This window comes from Hemiscyllium ocellatum, chromosome 2 (assembly GCF_020745735.1).
Source record: "Hemiscyllium ocellatum isolate sHemOce1 chromosome 2, sHemOce1.pat.X.cur, whole genome shotgun sequence".
In the NCBI taxonomy this organism is placed as follows: Eukaryota; Metazoa; Chordata; class Chondrichthyes; order Orectolobiformes; family Hemiscylliidae; genus Hemiscyllium; species Hemiscyllium ocellatum.
Window position 1 is genome coordinate 118,109,053 of NC_083402.1, and position 15,387 is coordinate 118,124,439.

At 42.7% G+C, this 15,387-nt stretch overlaps 1 protein-coding gene across 1 annotated transcript in view; it reads right to left on the bottom strand.

The window, feature by feature from the left end:
* Positions 1–15,387, bottom strand: part of hsdl2 (hydroxysteroid dehydrogenase like 2) — a 140,142-nt gene that overhangs the window by 71,964 nt on the left and 52,791 nt on the right. Inside the window, exons 3-4 of the mRNA XM_060845781.1 lie at positions 15,276–15,374; positions 5,509–5,623 (exon numbers count right to left, since the gene is read on the bottom strand). Of these exons, the coding sequence (XP_060701764.1) occupies positions 5,509–5,623; positions 15,276–15,374 (214 nt within the window). The remainder of the gene's footprint in view (positions 1–5,508; positions 5,624–15,275; positions 15,375–15,387) is intronic.

A 15,387-nucleotide genomic window follows, 5' to 3' on the forward strand; every position in this document is an offset into this window, starting at 1 on the left:
GGTAATAGGCCAGCACGGGGTGTCCAGGTGGATGGAGTGTGTTGGAGGGGAGTGAAGGGGTCCTCGGAAGGTGGGCGGGAGTTCTGATTGTAAAAGTAAGCTTGGAGGCAGAGGCGGTGGAAGAAGTGCTCAATGTCACGGCATGTATTAAATTCAGTGATGCGTGGGCGGAGGGGGATGAAAGTAAGGCCTGTGCTGAGGACTGGTCATTCGTCCTAAGTGAGGGGGAGGGCTGGGGGAATGGTGAAAGCTCGGCAGGGCTGGGAGCTAGGACCTAGTGTAGTTGTGGAGCTGGGAGTGGGGGGCGGAGCCTGTAACTGGAGTGGGTGTGGTGGTAGGGGGAATGGGGGTGGAGTCATGAGCAGGGGTGTGTTCCCCTCAGGGTTCTGGGGGGGCAGTGGGATCTATGGGGAGGCGTGTCGGCAGTATGCAAGTGAGTGGTGTTGGTGGGGATGGAACTGGTGGTGAACCTTTAGTTCCAGTGGGTTAAATCTCCAATTTCCAATGAATTCAGGACCATGACATCTATTAAAATCTTCCTCAGTTTCTATGCTTGAGCAAATTCAAGGAGATATCCATGGAACGAATGTACATTTCATAGAATTTACAGCACAGAAACAGGCCATTCAGCCCATCCATGCTGCACACAAGCACTGTTTCCATTCAGCATATCCCTCCGGTCCTTTCCACTCCTTTTGCTCACCTAATTCCGATGTATTTCACTGCATAGATACCTTTTGTATGGAAAGAGAATGGCATTCAATGATCATTAGAACTCCAAGAAGTCATATAGTCATAGAGATGTACAGCATGGAAACAGACCCTTCCATCCAACTCGACCACGCCGACCAGATATACCAACCCAATCTAGTCCCACCTGCCAGCATCTGGCCCATATCCCTCCAAATCCTTCCTATTCATATACCCATCCAAATGCCTCTTAAATGTTGCAATTGTACCAGCCTCCACCACATCCTCTGGCAGCTCACTTTGAATGACAATAAAAGGAACAGTGACTTCATCTGCACAAAGAGTTAATGGCAAACCATACCAGCTCTGTGCAATTAATCCAGAAGATGTGGAATTAATTGTTTTACAGTCCTAGAGATAAACAGCAGAGAAACAGATCCTTTGGTCTAATCCGTCAATGCCGACCCCTAAATTAATCTAGCCCCATTTGCCAGCACTTGGCCCATAAGCCTCTAAACCCTTCCTATTCATGTACCTATCCAGAAGTCTTTTAAACATTGTAATTGTACCAGCCTCTTCCCACTTCCTCTGGCAGATCATTCCATACATGCACAACTCATTGCGTGAAAATGTTGGCTCGTAGGTCCCTTTTAAATAGTCATAGAGATGTACAGCATGGAAACAGACCCTTCGGTCCAACCCGTCCATGCTGACCAGATATCCCAACCCAATCTAGTCCCACCTACCAGTACCCAGCCCATATTCCTCCAAACCCTGCCTATTCATATACCCATCCAAATGCCTCTTAAATGTTGCAATTGTACCAGCCTCCATCACATCCTCTGACAGCTCATTCCATACACGTACCACCCTCTGCATGAAAACGTTACCCCTTAGGTCTCTTTTATATCTTTCCCCTCTCACCCTAAACCTATGCCCTCCAGTTCTGGACACCCCGACCCCAGGGAAAAGACTTTGTAAATGCATCCTATCCATGCCCCTCATAATTTTGTAAACCTCTATAAGGTCACCCCGCAGCCTCCAACGCTCCAGGGAAAACAGCCCCAGCCTGTTCAGCCGCTCCCTGTAGCTCAGATCCTCCAACCCTGGCAACATCATTGTAAATCATTTCTGAACCCTTTCAAGTTTCACAACATCTTTCCAATAGGAAGGAGACCAGAATTGCACGCAATATTCCAACAGTGGCCTAACCAAAGTCCTGTACAGCCGCAACATGACCTCCCAACTCCTGTACTCAATACTCTGACCAATAAAGGAAAGTATACCAAACGCCTTCTTCACTATCTTATCTAACTGCGACTCCACTTTCAAGGAGCTATGAACCTGCACTCCAAGGTCTCTTTGTTCAGCAACACTCCCTAGGACCTTACCATTAAGTGTATAAGTCCTGGTAAGATTTGCTTTCCCAAAATGCAGGACCTCGCATTTATCTGGATTAAACTCCATCTGTCACTTCTCAGCCCTTTGGCCCATCTGGTCCAGATCCTGTTGTAATCTGAGGTAACCCTCTTCGCTGTCCACTACACCTCCAATTTTGCAGACTTACTAACTGTACCTCTTATGCTCACATCCAAGTCATTTATATCAATGATAAAAAGTCGAGGGCCCAGTACCGATCCTGTGGCACTCCACTGGTCACTGGCCTCCAGTCTGAAAAACAACCCTCCACCACCACCCTCTGTCTTCTACCTTTGAGCCAGTTCTGTCTCCAAATGGCTAGATCTCCCTGTATTCCATGAGATCTAGCCTTGCTAATGAGTCTCCCATGGGGAACCTTGTCGAACGCCTTACTGAAGTCCATATACATCACATCTACTGCTCTGCCCTCATCAATCTTCTTTGTTACTTCTTCAAAAAACTCAATCAAGTTTGTGAGATATGATTTCCCATGTATAAAGCCATGTTGACTATCCCGAATCAGTCCTTGCCTTTCCAAATACATGTACGTCCTGTCCCTCAGGATTCCCTCCACCAACTTGCCCACCACCAAGGCCAGGCTCACCGGTCTATAGTTCCCTGGCTTGTCCTTACCACCCTTCATAAACAGAGGCACCATGTTTGCCAACCTCCAGTCTTCCGGCACCTCACCTAATGACGATACAAATATCTCAGCAAGAGGCCCAGCAATCACTTCTCTAGCTTCACACAGAGTTCTCGGATACACCTGATCAGGTCCTGGGGATTTATCCACCTTTAACCGTTTCAAGACATCCAACACTTCCTCCTCTGTAATCAGGACCTTCTGCAAGATGTCACCATCTATTTCCCTACAGTCTATATGTTCTATATCCTTTTCCACAGTAAATACTGATGCAAAATATTCACTTAGTATCTCCCCCATTTTCTCTGGCTCCACACAAAGGCTCTTTCCCCTCTCATGCTAAATTTATGCTTATGTGAGTTTCACCTCAACTGTAAAGCCAAGGGTCACTCACACTGAACCAGCACCCAAAGTATCTGCTTCACGCTCAAATGGAAGTTGCAAACGGAAAAGGTAAAATGATAGCAGACAAACAACTCCAGAGGCAGCTGTGGCTCAGTTGGTAGCATGCTCACCTTGTAGACTCAAAGGTGACTCTTGGAGACTTCAACACAAAAATCTAAGCTGCCATTTCAGAGCTGTGGCATGGAGTCCTGCATTGCTGCAAGCACCACTTGATGGATGAGGCATTATACAGAGGTCCCGTTGGCCCACTCACATGGTTAGAAAAGATTCTGTGGCATGTTTTTTTTTAAAAAAATGCAGGAATAGCATCTCTTTATTAACATCACACAAAAAGAAACTGTCCGTTGTCACAGTGCTGGTTTTGGGAGATTGCGGTATGCAAATTGGCTCCTGTGTTTCCATCAGATCAGTAAATAGTTTTCACAAATACGTCACTGGCTATAAAATTGTTTTAAGATTTTCTGACACTGAGAGAGATGCTGTATAAATGCAGGTCTTCATTCAAAGGACTAAAATGAGGAGATTTGGCTCGAGGAACGTACAGTTTCTTTGTAAAGTGTGTTTCACATTTAGTGAGAACACTACGGGCAATTTAGTGTGGCCAATTCACCTAACCTGCACATTTTTGGACTGTGGGAGGAAACCGGAGCACCCGGAGGAAACCCACAGAGAGAATGTGCAAACTCCACACAGTCAGTCGCCTGAGGCGGGAATTGAACCTGGGTCTCTGGCGCTGTGAGGCAGCAGTGCTAACCACTGTGCCACCCTCAAAGTGGCTCAATGGTTAGCACTGCTGCCTCTCAGCGCCAGGGACCGGGGTTCAATTCCCACCTCGGGTGTCTGTGTGTGTGTGGAGTTTGCACATTCTCCTGTGTCTACGTGGATTTCCTCCGGGTGCTCCAGTTTCCTCCCACAGTCCAAAGATGTGCAGGTTGGGTGAACTGGCCATGCTAAATTGCCCGTCGTGTTAGGTGCATTAGTCAGGGGTAAATGTAGGGGCATGAGTTTGGGTGGGAAGCTCTTCGGAGGGTCGGTGTGGACTTGATGGGCTGAAGAGCCTGTTTCCACACTGTAGGGAATCTAAACTAATCTAAAAATTATATTCAATATTGAAGTTTGAGAAGAATTAAGAAAGGTTTCTGAGACATAAATCTCAAAACGTGTGAACCAGCTGTTTGGAACAGGTGGACCCTAGGTCTTACCAAGTCGGGGACACAGAGTGAAAACAAAAATGGATCACTAATTTTGTGAAAATCACTGGTTTTCAGATGGACTACATACTCTCACTAGCGATAATATGTAGTCCATCCTGAATACCGTGATTTTTCACTCAAGTTGATGGACTTGTATTAACATATCTTATACAGGTTTAAAAGAAGCAAAAAGACAATGCTTCACCCAGAACAAGCGAGGGCAGTTTATGGTTAACTTGAATTATTTAGCTGAATACTGTAGTGCAGCATGTCATGTGGTTAAAATTGAGCACGGCTCCATCAGGACGTTGTTGCAACACAGTTTTATGATGATATTTGATAAAAAACATCAATGTGAGCATCAGGACTGTTTTTCAAATGAACCAGTATAAGAGTCTAGTGTCTTGAAATGTGTGGAAATTAGATAATGCTCCTTAATCCACCAAAATACTGCCACCCCTGCCACCCATTCCCCTTGGGCAGTAGAGACAGAAGATGAGCAGCTGGCTGCCTAAGCAAGGTCAGAATCCACTCAACATCATCAAAAACATGAGAAGAATAAAGGAATTCCTTGCCCTTTGTTCCAAGATGACATAACTTCATTTAAACTCTTCAGTACTAACTTAAATAAATCCTTTCTCAATGAAGTTTCTGCATTGAAGCTACGTTGTTGCCCCAAAACAATTCAAACAAGAGTCATATTTGACAAAGCTCATCCTTATTTTCAAAGCCTTTCCAGGCCTCACGTCTCCCTAATTCTAATATTATGTAATCCTACAACCTTTCAAGATTCTTGATGCTCCTCCAATTATGTTCCATCATTGGAGGCCATGCCTTCAATTACTTGGGCCATAATGCTGCGCGCAATTCCCTCCCTTCTTCTTTAGGATACTGTATAAAATCTCTCCTTGACCATCACTTTTGGTCACTTGTCCAAACAAATGTCCAAAGCCAAGACAGTGGCAACTTTTTTTCAATGAAGTTCCTGTGGTGTTTCTGAGTTAAAGTTGCTAATTAAGTGTCAAATGTTGTTATCTTAATTTAAAAAATTCGAACATACATGCAATTTTTTTCCCTAATCATGTGGCACTTCCCAAGGTCTTCTGATCACTCACTGCAAGAAGACAGCCGAGGGTTGATAATTATTTAGACACTTACGTTAGATAAGTCCCCCTGGAGTTGATATTCATCATGAGGTCCACTTTCTTCATTGGCGTTTCCAGGGTCCCAGTTAGATTAATGGCACTAGCATTATTTATCAGTATATCTATACCTGTTGGAATGAATAAAAATCAATCACCAAAATAGTCTGCTCATAACCTGTCACCCCAATTGTTATCCACTTCTCTTGGAGGTGCAGATTCTTGGTGGCTTACTTGCTCCAATTCACTCTTAACATGAAGGATCAGTTATGATGCACTACATTTCCGATGACAGCTTGACCCAGTGAAGTACGAGTCAGAAGGTCATGCGATCAAGCCCCACAACTGGACATGAGAAAATAATCTAAACTGAATACTACAGTGCAATACCGTAACATTATACTTGCCATCATTTGAATGAAGGGTTGAACTGCTCAAGACAATGTAAAAATGCCCCGTGAGGCTAATGGATGAGCAAAGGAATTCATCTGGCATCCTGACCAGTATTCATTTCTCAGTCAACATCGCTAAAACAAGTTGGCTGCTTAAGGACAACGTCATTGCTGTGTTCTTGGCCAAAATGAGAAATTGCTTTTTGAGGTCATATCGTGAAAATGTTGGGCAGCCATGGTTATAACAGCCCCTTCCAATACACTAGTCACACCTAGTCCCTTTTAAGTAATTTTTAATCAACTTATTTGGAGACATCAGGACATACCTCGAAAGCACGGGAAACTTGAACTCAGACTTTCGAGTCCAAAGGTATGGACACTACCAATGCACAACAGCCCTCCTATTCCCCTTTTTCGAGATATTTTCTGAACAACCTGTCAAAGAGGTCATTACACACCTCTAGAGTAGGTGGGACTTGAACCAGGCCTCCTGGTATCAGATAAAGGGACACTTGCATTGAACCACAAAAACTCCAATTGCTCATTTCTTTCTTTTATATCCAGAAGTGCTCTTCCACACAATTTTTCAATTACCAAATCACGTATGATATTTCTTCATCAATTAACAACCACCAGTAAATCAGTGTTTCCTAAATGATTAAATTTACATGCAGAACTCACTAAGGACAATGTGAATCATCAAAGGTGAGGGAAAGGGGGAGGGGGCTATAACAAAATCCAACTGGAAGGCGGGATAAAGCATCTATCCCCACAGTGGTGACTCTCTAAAGGCATTGGGAGTATTGATGGATACTACATGTGCTCCCTGTGTACGGGCACGACCCTGGGCGCAAAGGTAATTCCCCTTTTCCATCTACTGAGTCACTCAATTGTTCAATGCAACTGACTTACTGAGACATTATTGAAGACTGCAAAGATCCAGATCAACAGGCTGCCTTTTGCCTTTTGACTTTAACCACTGACAGATTTATTCTGATTGGAGAAATTTCTTGGTTCACTCACTCTGCACTTCAATGCACTACAACAGTCTAAACATATTCAATCCATACAGTTTCCTGTTAAAAACTCTTGGATTATTTTACTACGTTAAACAAATGCAAGTGGTTCTTCTCTGAGTGCAGTCCTTTGATTTTGAAGCAAGTGAACAAAAAGGAAGGTAATGATAGGATAGATAGAGTCCAATACACTATCACATGGAAAGAGGTCCTTTAGTCCATTGTGTCCGTGCCAATCATGAAGCATCAAGTCCCACTTTCCAGTATTTTACATCTCTATGACTAAGTCCCCCCTCAGCCTTCATTGCTCAATGGAAACAACCTCAGCCTATCTTCTTTTTCTTGATAACTGAATCACTCCAACCAAATAACATCCTGGTGAATCTCCTCTGCACCCTCACCAAAGTAATCATGTCCTTCCTGTAGTGTGGTATCCAGAACTCCACAGAGTACACCAGCTATGGCCCAGCCAATGTCTTTTGCAGCACCATCATAACCTCCCAGCTCTTACATTCTATGCATTTACTAATGTAGGCAAGTATCACATATGCCTTCTTAATCACCCTATCCCTTGTCCTGTTAACTTCAAGGATCAATGTACTTACACACTAAGGTCCTGCTGATCCTCAGCACTGTCCATGATCCAACCATTCATCACATAGGGACTAGATTAATTTAGGATATCTGGTCGGCATGGACGACTTGGACCAAAGAGTCTGTTTCCATGCTGTCAATCTCTATGAGTTTATGTTCTCCCTTGCCTTTTTAGGCTTCTCAAAATAAATCCACGACTTTGAAGTGCTGGCGTTGGACTGAGGTGGACAAAGTTAAAAATCACACAACACCAGGTTATAGTCCAACAGGTTTAATTGGAAGCACTAGCTTTTGGAGCGCTGCTCCTTCATCAGGTGGTTGTAGAGTAATGGCTTATACTCCACAACCACCTGATGAAGGAGCGGCGCTCGGAAAGCTAGTGCTTCCAAATAAACCTGTCGGACTATAATCCGGTGTTGTGTGCTTTTTAAGTTTGTCCAAAACGCAGCATTCACGCTTTGTGGGATTAAATTACATTTGCCATTGTTCCACCCATCTGACCAACCCTTCTGCATTGGCCTATTGTCTCAGTATTTACTCCTTGCTGTTTACCTCACCAACAATTTTTGTGTCATCTGAGGACCTACTGAGCAAACCTCTGATACACGTGTTTAAATAGTTAACGTACCCTACAACAAAGGACTCAGCACTAAAAACTATGGTATATCACTGGACAAAGGCTCCAGTCACAAAAACAACCTTTGGCCAGAACCGTCTGCCATCTGTCACTCTGCCCAGCTTGGATCCAATTTGCTGAGGATTCCACAGGGTCTTCCTTTCGTGACCAGTTTCCCATTCAACACTTTGTCAAAAGCCTTACTGAAGTCCACAACATCAATTGCACTATCTTCATCCACATACCTAGATACCTCCTCAAAAAAAGTTCAAATTTGTATGAAATGATCTCCCTGATAAAGCCATGCTGATTATCGAGTAATTATTGTTTCTGCGCCTTGGAGTATTTTCCAAAAGTTTCCATGTCTCTGATGTCAAATTCACTGGTCTACTGTTCCCTTGTTTATCCCTACCACCCATCTTCGGTAATGGTTTTGCATTAGCTGTTGTTCAGTCCTCTGGTATCTCTCCAGTGTCCAGAAAGGATTTGAAAATTAATGTTCCTTGCAATCTCATTCCTTGCCTCCCACAGCAATCTAGAATACATCTCATTGAGGACTGGTGATTTATCCTATTTTAAGCATGCCAATACTGGCAGCTGACATTAGACTAACTGGAAAGGCAAATCGTGTTTAACAAATTTACTAGAGTTTTTGAGGTTGTAACTAGTAGAAAAGATAGTGGAGAATTAAGGGGATGTGGTGCACTTTGATTTTTAGAAGACTTTTCTTCAGGACCCTCATTTAAGATTAGTGGACAAAGTTAAAGCACTTAGGGTGAGGATAATATAACTGGCATGGGCTGTGAATTAGTTTACAGATAGAAAACAGAAAGTAGAATTAACTGAGTCTTTTTGCAAGAGGCAAGTAGTGACTACAGAGGTACTGAAAAGGTGAGTGCTTTAATGCCATCTATTCACAACACGTATAAATAATCTGGATGAGGGAACCAAATGGAACATTTCCATGTTTGCTGATGACACAACAATGGATCAAACTGAGAGTTGAGAGGATGATGCAAGGAGGCTTCAGCATGACTTAGATGCGTTGAGTGAGTGGGCAAATACACAGCAGATGCAAAAGAACTCGGCTGTGTGAGAAATACAGAAAGGAAAAGTATTATACAAATGGTGAGATATTGGGATGTTTGGACATATGAAGAGATCTGGGTGTCCTTGTATATTAGTTAATGAACCCAGACAATGAGGTGCAGCAAGCAAATTGGAAGGCAAGTGGTGTATTGCCTCTAGTGCAAGAGGATTAGAGTTCCGAAGTAGGTATGCCTTCCTGAAGTTGTATCAGGCCTTGGTAAGCTGGGAGTACTGTGTGCAGTTTTAGTTTCCCTCCATAAGAAAAGAGATATTTGCCATTGAAGGAGTGCAGCTGAGGTTCACTAAGCTGATACTGGAGATAGCAGGACTGTCCTTTGAGGAGAGATTTGTTTGATTGGAGCTTAGAAAATGAGAGGGGATCTGATTGAAATGCATAAAATTGTAATAGGGCTGTACAGACTAGATGGAGGAAGGATGTTTCCAACCAACAAGGAGACCAGTGCCAGAGACAGGATAGACCATTTAGAACAGAGATGAAGAAAAGTTTCTTCACTCAGAGTATAGTGAACATGTAGAATTCTCTATCACAAAAGGCTTCGGAGGCCAAGTCACTAAATATATTCAAGGAGGAGTTTTGTTTTATTTTAAAGACATCAAGGGTTATAGAAAGAAAGCTAGACTTGCTTGCATCTCCTTTCACCACGACAAAAAATTGTTGGCCTTGAACACTGACTATCTCCTTTTTAAATGACTCCTACTGCTCTGATGCAGATTTTCCTCTCAGGAGCTGTGGCTAGATCCTATCATATTAAAATAGGCCTTCCACCATTTCAGAACCTTTATTTCCAGTCCAACATTGGCCATTTTTTATAACCAATTTAAATCTGACTGAATTATGATCACAATCACCAAGTTTTTCCTTCATGAGATTTTTACCAATTACCCAGATGTTCCTCCAAAATTAAGTCCAGCACTGCCTCCTCTATTGAAGGGTTTTCTATCTGTTGGCTTAAAACTTTCTCCAGTATATAATTCAAGAAACCTTTCACAAGAAAGAAGCCTTTTATACTTTGTCTATCTCTGTTAATATTGGAGAAGCCAAAATCCCCTATTAATACTCTATTCTGAGATTTGCCAACATATCTGCCCTTCTATATCTCCCTGATGGTTTGGAGGTTTATAGTACACCCCAATACCATGATTGCCATCTTAGCTTTTAAATTCTACCCATGGTCCCTCAACTGAGGAACTTTCAAAGATATAAGAGTAACAAGAAGATGGGGTACTGGGCTAATGGTCAGATACTTGGTAGTATGGATGAGCAGAGGGATCTTGGTGTCCATGTACACAGATCTCTGAAAGTTGCCACCCAGGTAAATAGTGCTGTGAAGAAGGCATATGGCGTGCTGGCTTTTATTGGTAGAGGAATTGAGTTCCGGAGTCTTGAGGTCATGTTGCAGTTGTACAAGACTCTGGTGCGGCCGCATCTGGAGTATTGTGTGCAGTTTTGGTCGCCATACTATAGGAAGGATGTGGAGGCACTGGAACGGGTGCAGAGGAGGTTTACCAGGATGTTGCCTGGTTTGGTAGGAAGATCGTATGAGGAAAGGCTGAGGCACTTGGGGCTGTTCTCATTGGAGAAAAGAAGGTTTAGGGGTGACTTGATAGAGGTGTACAAGATGATTAGGGGTTTAGATAGGGTTGACCATGAGAACCTTTTCCTAAGTATGGAGTCAGCTATTACAAGGGGGCATAGCTTTAAATTAAGAGGTAGTAGGTATAGGACAAATGTTAGGGATAGATTCTTTACTCAGCGAGTCGTGAGTTCATGGAATGCCCTGCCAGTAGCAGTGGTGGACTCTCCCTCTTTATGGGCATTTAAACGGGCATTGGATAGGCATATGGAGGATAGTGGGCTAGTATAGGTTAGGTGGGCTTGGATCGGCACATCATCAAGGGCCAAAGGGCCTGTACTGTGCTGTATTTTTATATGTTCTATATAATTTCTCCTTATTGAAGCAATTGACTCTTTGATGAATATCGCAACAGCAGCTCCTTTTATAATCTCCTCACATGTGTTGCCTGAAGATTTATTCAAATACATTAAATAATTATTCATACCGTTGTTGGAGAATTATGGCACAGGGCTACTAAAATATAAGTATTAGCAAAAGGTGAGGAGGATCTTTACAATACATTAAAACTCAAAGTACAGACAGTGTATTCAATGACCTGCATGTCGTTGCAATCAATGTTACATCAACTCTATGTTTGTATAAAAACAACCCAGGTCCCTAGTTTTGCCAACATAATGTTCTCACTATCTTGTCTGCCACATTACTCGATGAGCAAGCTCCAAGTTTCAGGGACACATACATACTGGTGTGTGCTGCAACACCTTTCAAGGGTGGAATAACATAGAATTCATAGTAATAGACCACTAAGACAAACCGGTCCATGTACGTCCTAACCAATTCAGAGTAGGAGACAAAACACCATACGCATCACGTAATTCCTTTGCAATTCTGGGGTCAGGTTTTTGGTCAGAGGTGAATATTATCCCAAGTTCTGGTGTGTATATACTGCAAAAAAAAATCGAAGAAATTTTCTGGTTCCTCAGTTAAGAGAAATGAAACCAGGAATGATGCTTTAGGATTTATTTTCATTATCATTCTTCTTCATGCTAGAACTTAACAACCTCCGGAATTGACAATATTAATTGTCATGTAGCTGTTGCCATGGCTGCATGGTGTCAAAAATCACAAGATGGAAATTTGTAATAACTTTCAACTTACTGATTGAAAAAAAATATCCTTACAGGATTTAGTCGCATGATTCAACATTTGTTCTGCTCCACCAGATAACCATCAAGGACCCCTCACCCTTCTCTTTAAGTTGGAGAAAGAGAACATAATTCAATTCGGGAGAATGGTTCCTGGGATGAGGAACTTCAGTTTTTGAGATAGATTGGAGAAGTTCAGACTGTTTGCCTGGGAGAAAAGAACATTGGGAAAGGATTTGATAGTGGTCTTCAAAATCATGAGGGATCTGGACAGAATAGATAAGGAGAAATTGTGAAGGTATAACAAACAAGTGGGCACAGATTTAAAGTAAAAGGCAAAGGAAACAAAAGTGAAATATAGGAAAATCGGAATCTGGAATGCATCACCCCAGTGAGCGTGAAGACAGGTTCAATGGAAGCTTTTATGAGGGATTTACAATGTTAGCTAAAAAACAAGGAGAAATCTGCATGGTTACCAGCAAGAGATGCAGAAAGGCATGAGGTAAATTGCCCATTCATTCAGAGGGCCAGGAGAGACATGGCGGGCTGAAGATCCTCCTTCTGTGCTGTAATAATTCTGTGAGAAGAGAAAGGTGCAGGGGATGGAACCTCGAGTCTGATCGGTTATTCAATCAGATCATGGCTGATTGATTCAGCAGATGATGTTTCACTTCAACTTAACTTTCCTACCCTATTCCTATATCCCTCGATTCTCTCAGTTCCCAAAGATTAGATAGTTCGATCATAAGATGGGGATTAACTGTTCCCTTTCACACATGTAGTTCAACCTTTCATTTGAACTTTCTAAGTGCCCTACTCGGAACAGTGAATCAGTGTCTGGCTTCAGGACATACCAAGGAGGGTTTAAACTTATGCTTTAATGCGGTGATTCTTGTTAAAATTATGTGGATGTGTGCATGCATAACTATAGATCCCTGGATCCAGCCTAAAAATAGATCCTGTTGTTTGAATTGCACTGTGATGTTTCAATTGTGTGGTGATTTAAACACCTGCATTAAACATTGAGGCAGCATATCAGTTTTATAAGCACATCAGTCCCTGCCAGATGGAAGCTATCACTCCACTGCTATGTCAGGATAACCCCTTACTCAAAATTAAATCAGTGATTAATGCGTGCAGTAGATGGGGCTTAAAATTAGCAAATTGCACTGCATGCAAATAAACCACTTAAGAAACCTTAAATCAGATACTGTCATTCAACTTGAAGAGAGGAACTAAAGTCATGGTCAGGTAGATGTCTGGGCACTAGGTCTTTCAGAGCCGCCTTTTTAAGATGCAAACTAGGGATTGCAGTTCATGCTGGCCCATGCTGACCACCTCAAGGAAAGTTGCCTTAGCATCAAGTTGTTGCTGGGGAAATTCGGGACATTTCTACCCTAAGTCAAGATTCGTAAATCTTAATGAGGATTTCTAAGTTTGGTTGCCACAGTTGCATTAAATTAGTTTTGAAAGGACAAAATTGCCTTCAGAGAGGCTTCAAAGAAGACACTGGGATTTCTGCGCTACCCAGGGGAAGCATTTGCCAGAAAAGGGCCTGTGGCTGGGACAGCAAGCTGGGTTCAAGGGATAGTCTGAGTTTTGAGTTGACTAAAGAAACAGTTACAGTCATTAAGTATTCCAGATCAGCTTTACAATACAGTTAACCATTAGAATCCAATATTATGGCTCAGTGTAATTGCTTGAAGAAAAGAATTCAAGGTTTGTTGGACAATTCCATTTAGTATGAGAGAGGAAATATGCCACTGCAGAGAGAGAGGGGGATGGAGAAAGGCAGCAGCAGACTGGTTAAAGTGGAGCTCGGAGCCTTAGGAGTTAACGTAGTCTCCTCAGATACTGAAGCGACCAGTGTTCAATTGCAACAAGATCTGGACAATATTCAGGCTTGGGCTAACAAGTGGCAGGTACTATTCGCACTACACAAAAATCAGGCAATGACCATCTCCAATAAAAGACAATCTAACCGCTGCCCACTGACATTCAATGGTGTTACCATCAGTGAATCCCTTACTATCAACATCCCAGGGTTACCATTAATCAAAAACTCAACTGGACTCACCGCATAAACACAGTGGCAACAAGAACAAGTCAGAGGCTAGGAATAATGTGGCGAGTAGCTCATCTTCTGACTCCCTAAACCCTGTCCAGCATCTAAAAGGCACAAGTCAGGAGTGTGATGGAATACTCCCTGCTTGCCTGGATATCTGCAGCTCTAACAACTCTCAAGAGGTTTGAAACTCCAGGATAAAGAGCTCTCCTGACTGTCTCCACACCTACAACATCAACTCCCTCCATCTCTGATATTCAGTCGACCAATGTGCACTATCTGCAAGATTCACTGTAGCAATTCACCAAAGATCCTTAGGCAGCACATTGCAAACCCACGACCACTTCCATCTAAAAGGTCAAGGGCAGCAGAAGAATGGAAACACTACCATTTTCAATTTTGTCTCCAAACTACTCATCACCCTGTCTTGGAAATATGTCACCATTCCTTCAAAGTCCTGAATTTCCTTGCCTAAAGTCAACCTACAGTACATGAACTGCAGCGACGTCAGAAGGCAACTCACCAACACATTCTGACAGGCAGTAGGGATAGGCAATAAGTGCTGGCCAGCCAGCAATGCCTACGTGTTACAAATGAATTTTTAAAGCTGGGAAATTAAAGCTTCTTCGCATGCCTGCTGGTTTAAGTTTTTTTCTTGAAATATTCAAGAACGTGGCAGCAATGTGTGACACAGTGGTTAGCACTGCTGCCTCACAATGCCAGGGAGCAGGCTTGATATTAACCTGAGGTGGCTGCTTGTATGGAATTTGCACATTCTCCCCAAGTCTGCATGGGTTTCCTCTGGTTGCTCCGGTTTCCTCCTACAGTCCCAAGATGTGCAGGTTAGGTGGACTGCCATGCTAAATGCAGAGATACATGGATAGGGTGGATGGGCAGGCAGGGGTCTGAGCGGGACATTCTTCAGAGGGTCAGTGTGGACTTGATGGGCTGAATGGCCTGTTTCACACTATAGGGATTCTTTGACATCACAAGTCAAGTGGCTTCAGAGAATTAGAAAAGCTCCTTCAAGTTCTTGGATTCATAAGCGAGTGAAACCCTGAACCTTTTGTTTTATAGTATATCACGTTTCAATTAATGGAATGTTAAGTACTAGTTTTTGTTGTCAAAAACTCCTACTAGTTAATATACAAGTTAACAATACTGTGCGTTGTATGGTTATTCCTCCACAAGAATTTACAGACTTTGGATGACTTTGCACAAAGTACATAGATCCACAGTAATAATAAACTCAGAAAATAAAACTGTACCTCCAAAGGTCTTCACTGCATTCTCCACTGCCTCACTGATTTGCTCCTCATTTTGCACATCGACAACACAGGGTAAAGCCTTGCCTCCAGCAGCTTTGACTGAAAAGGACAA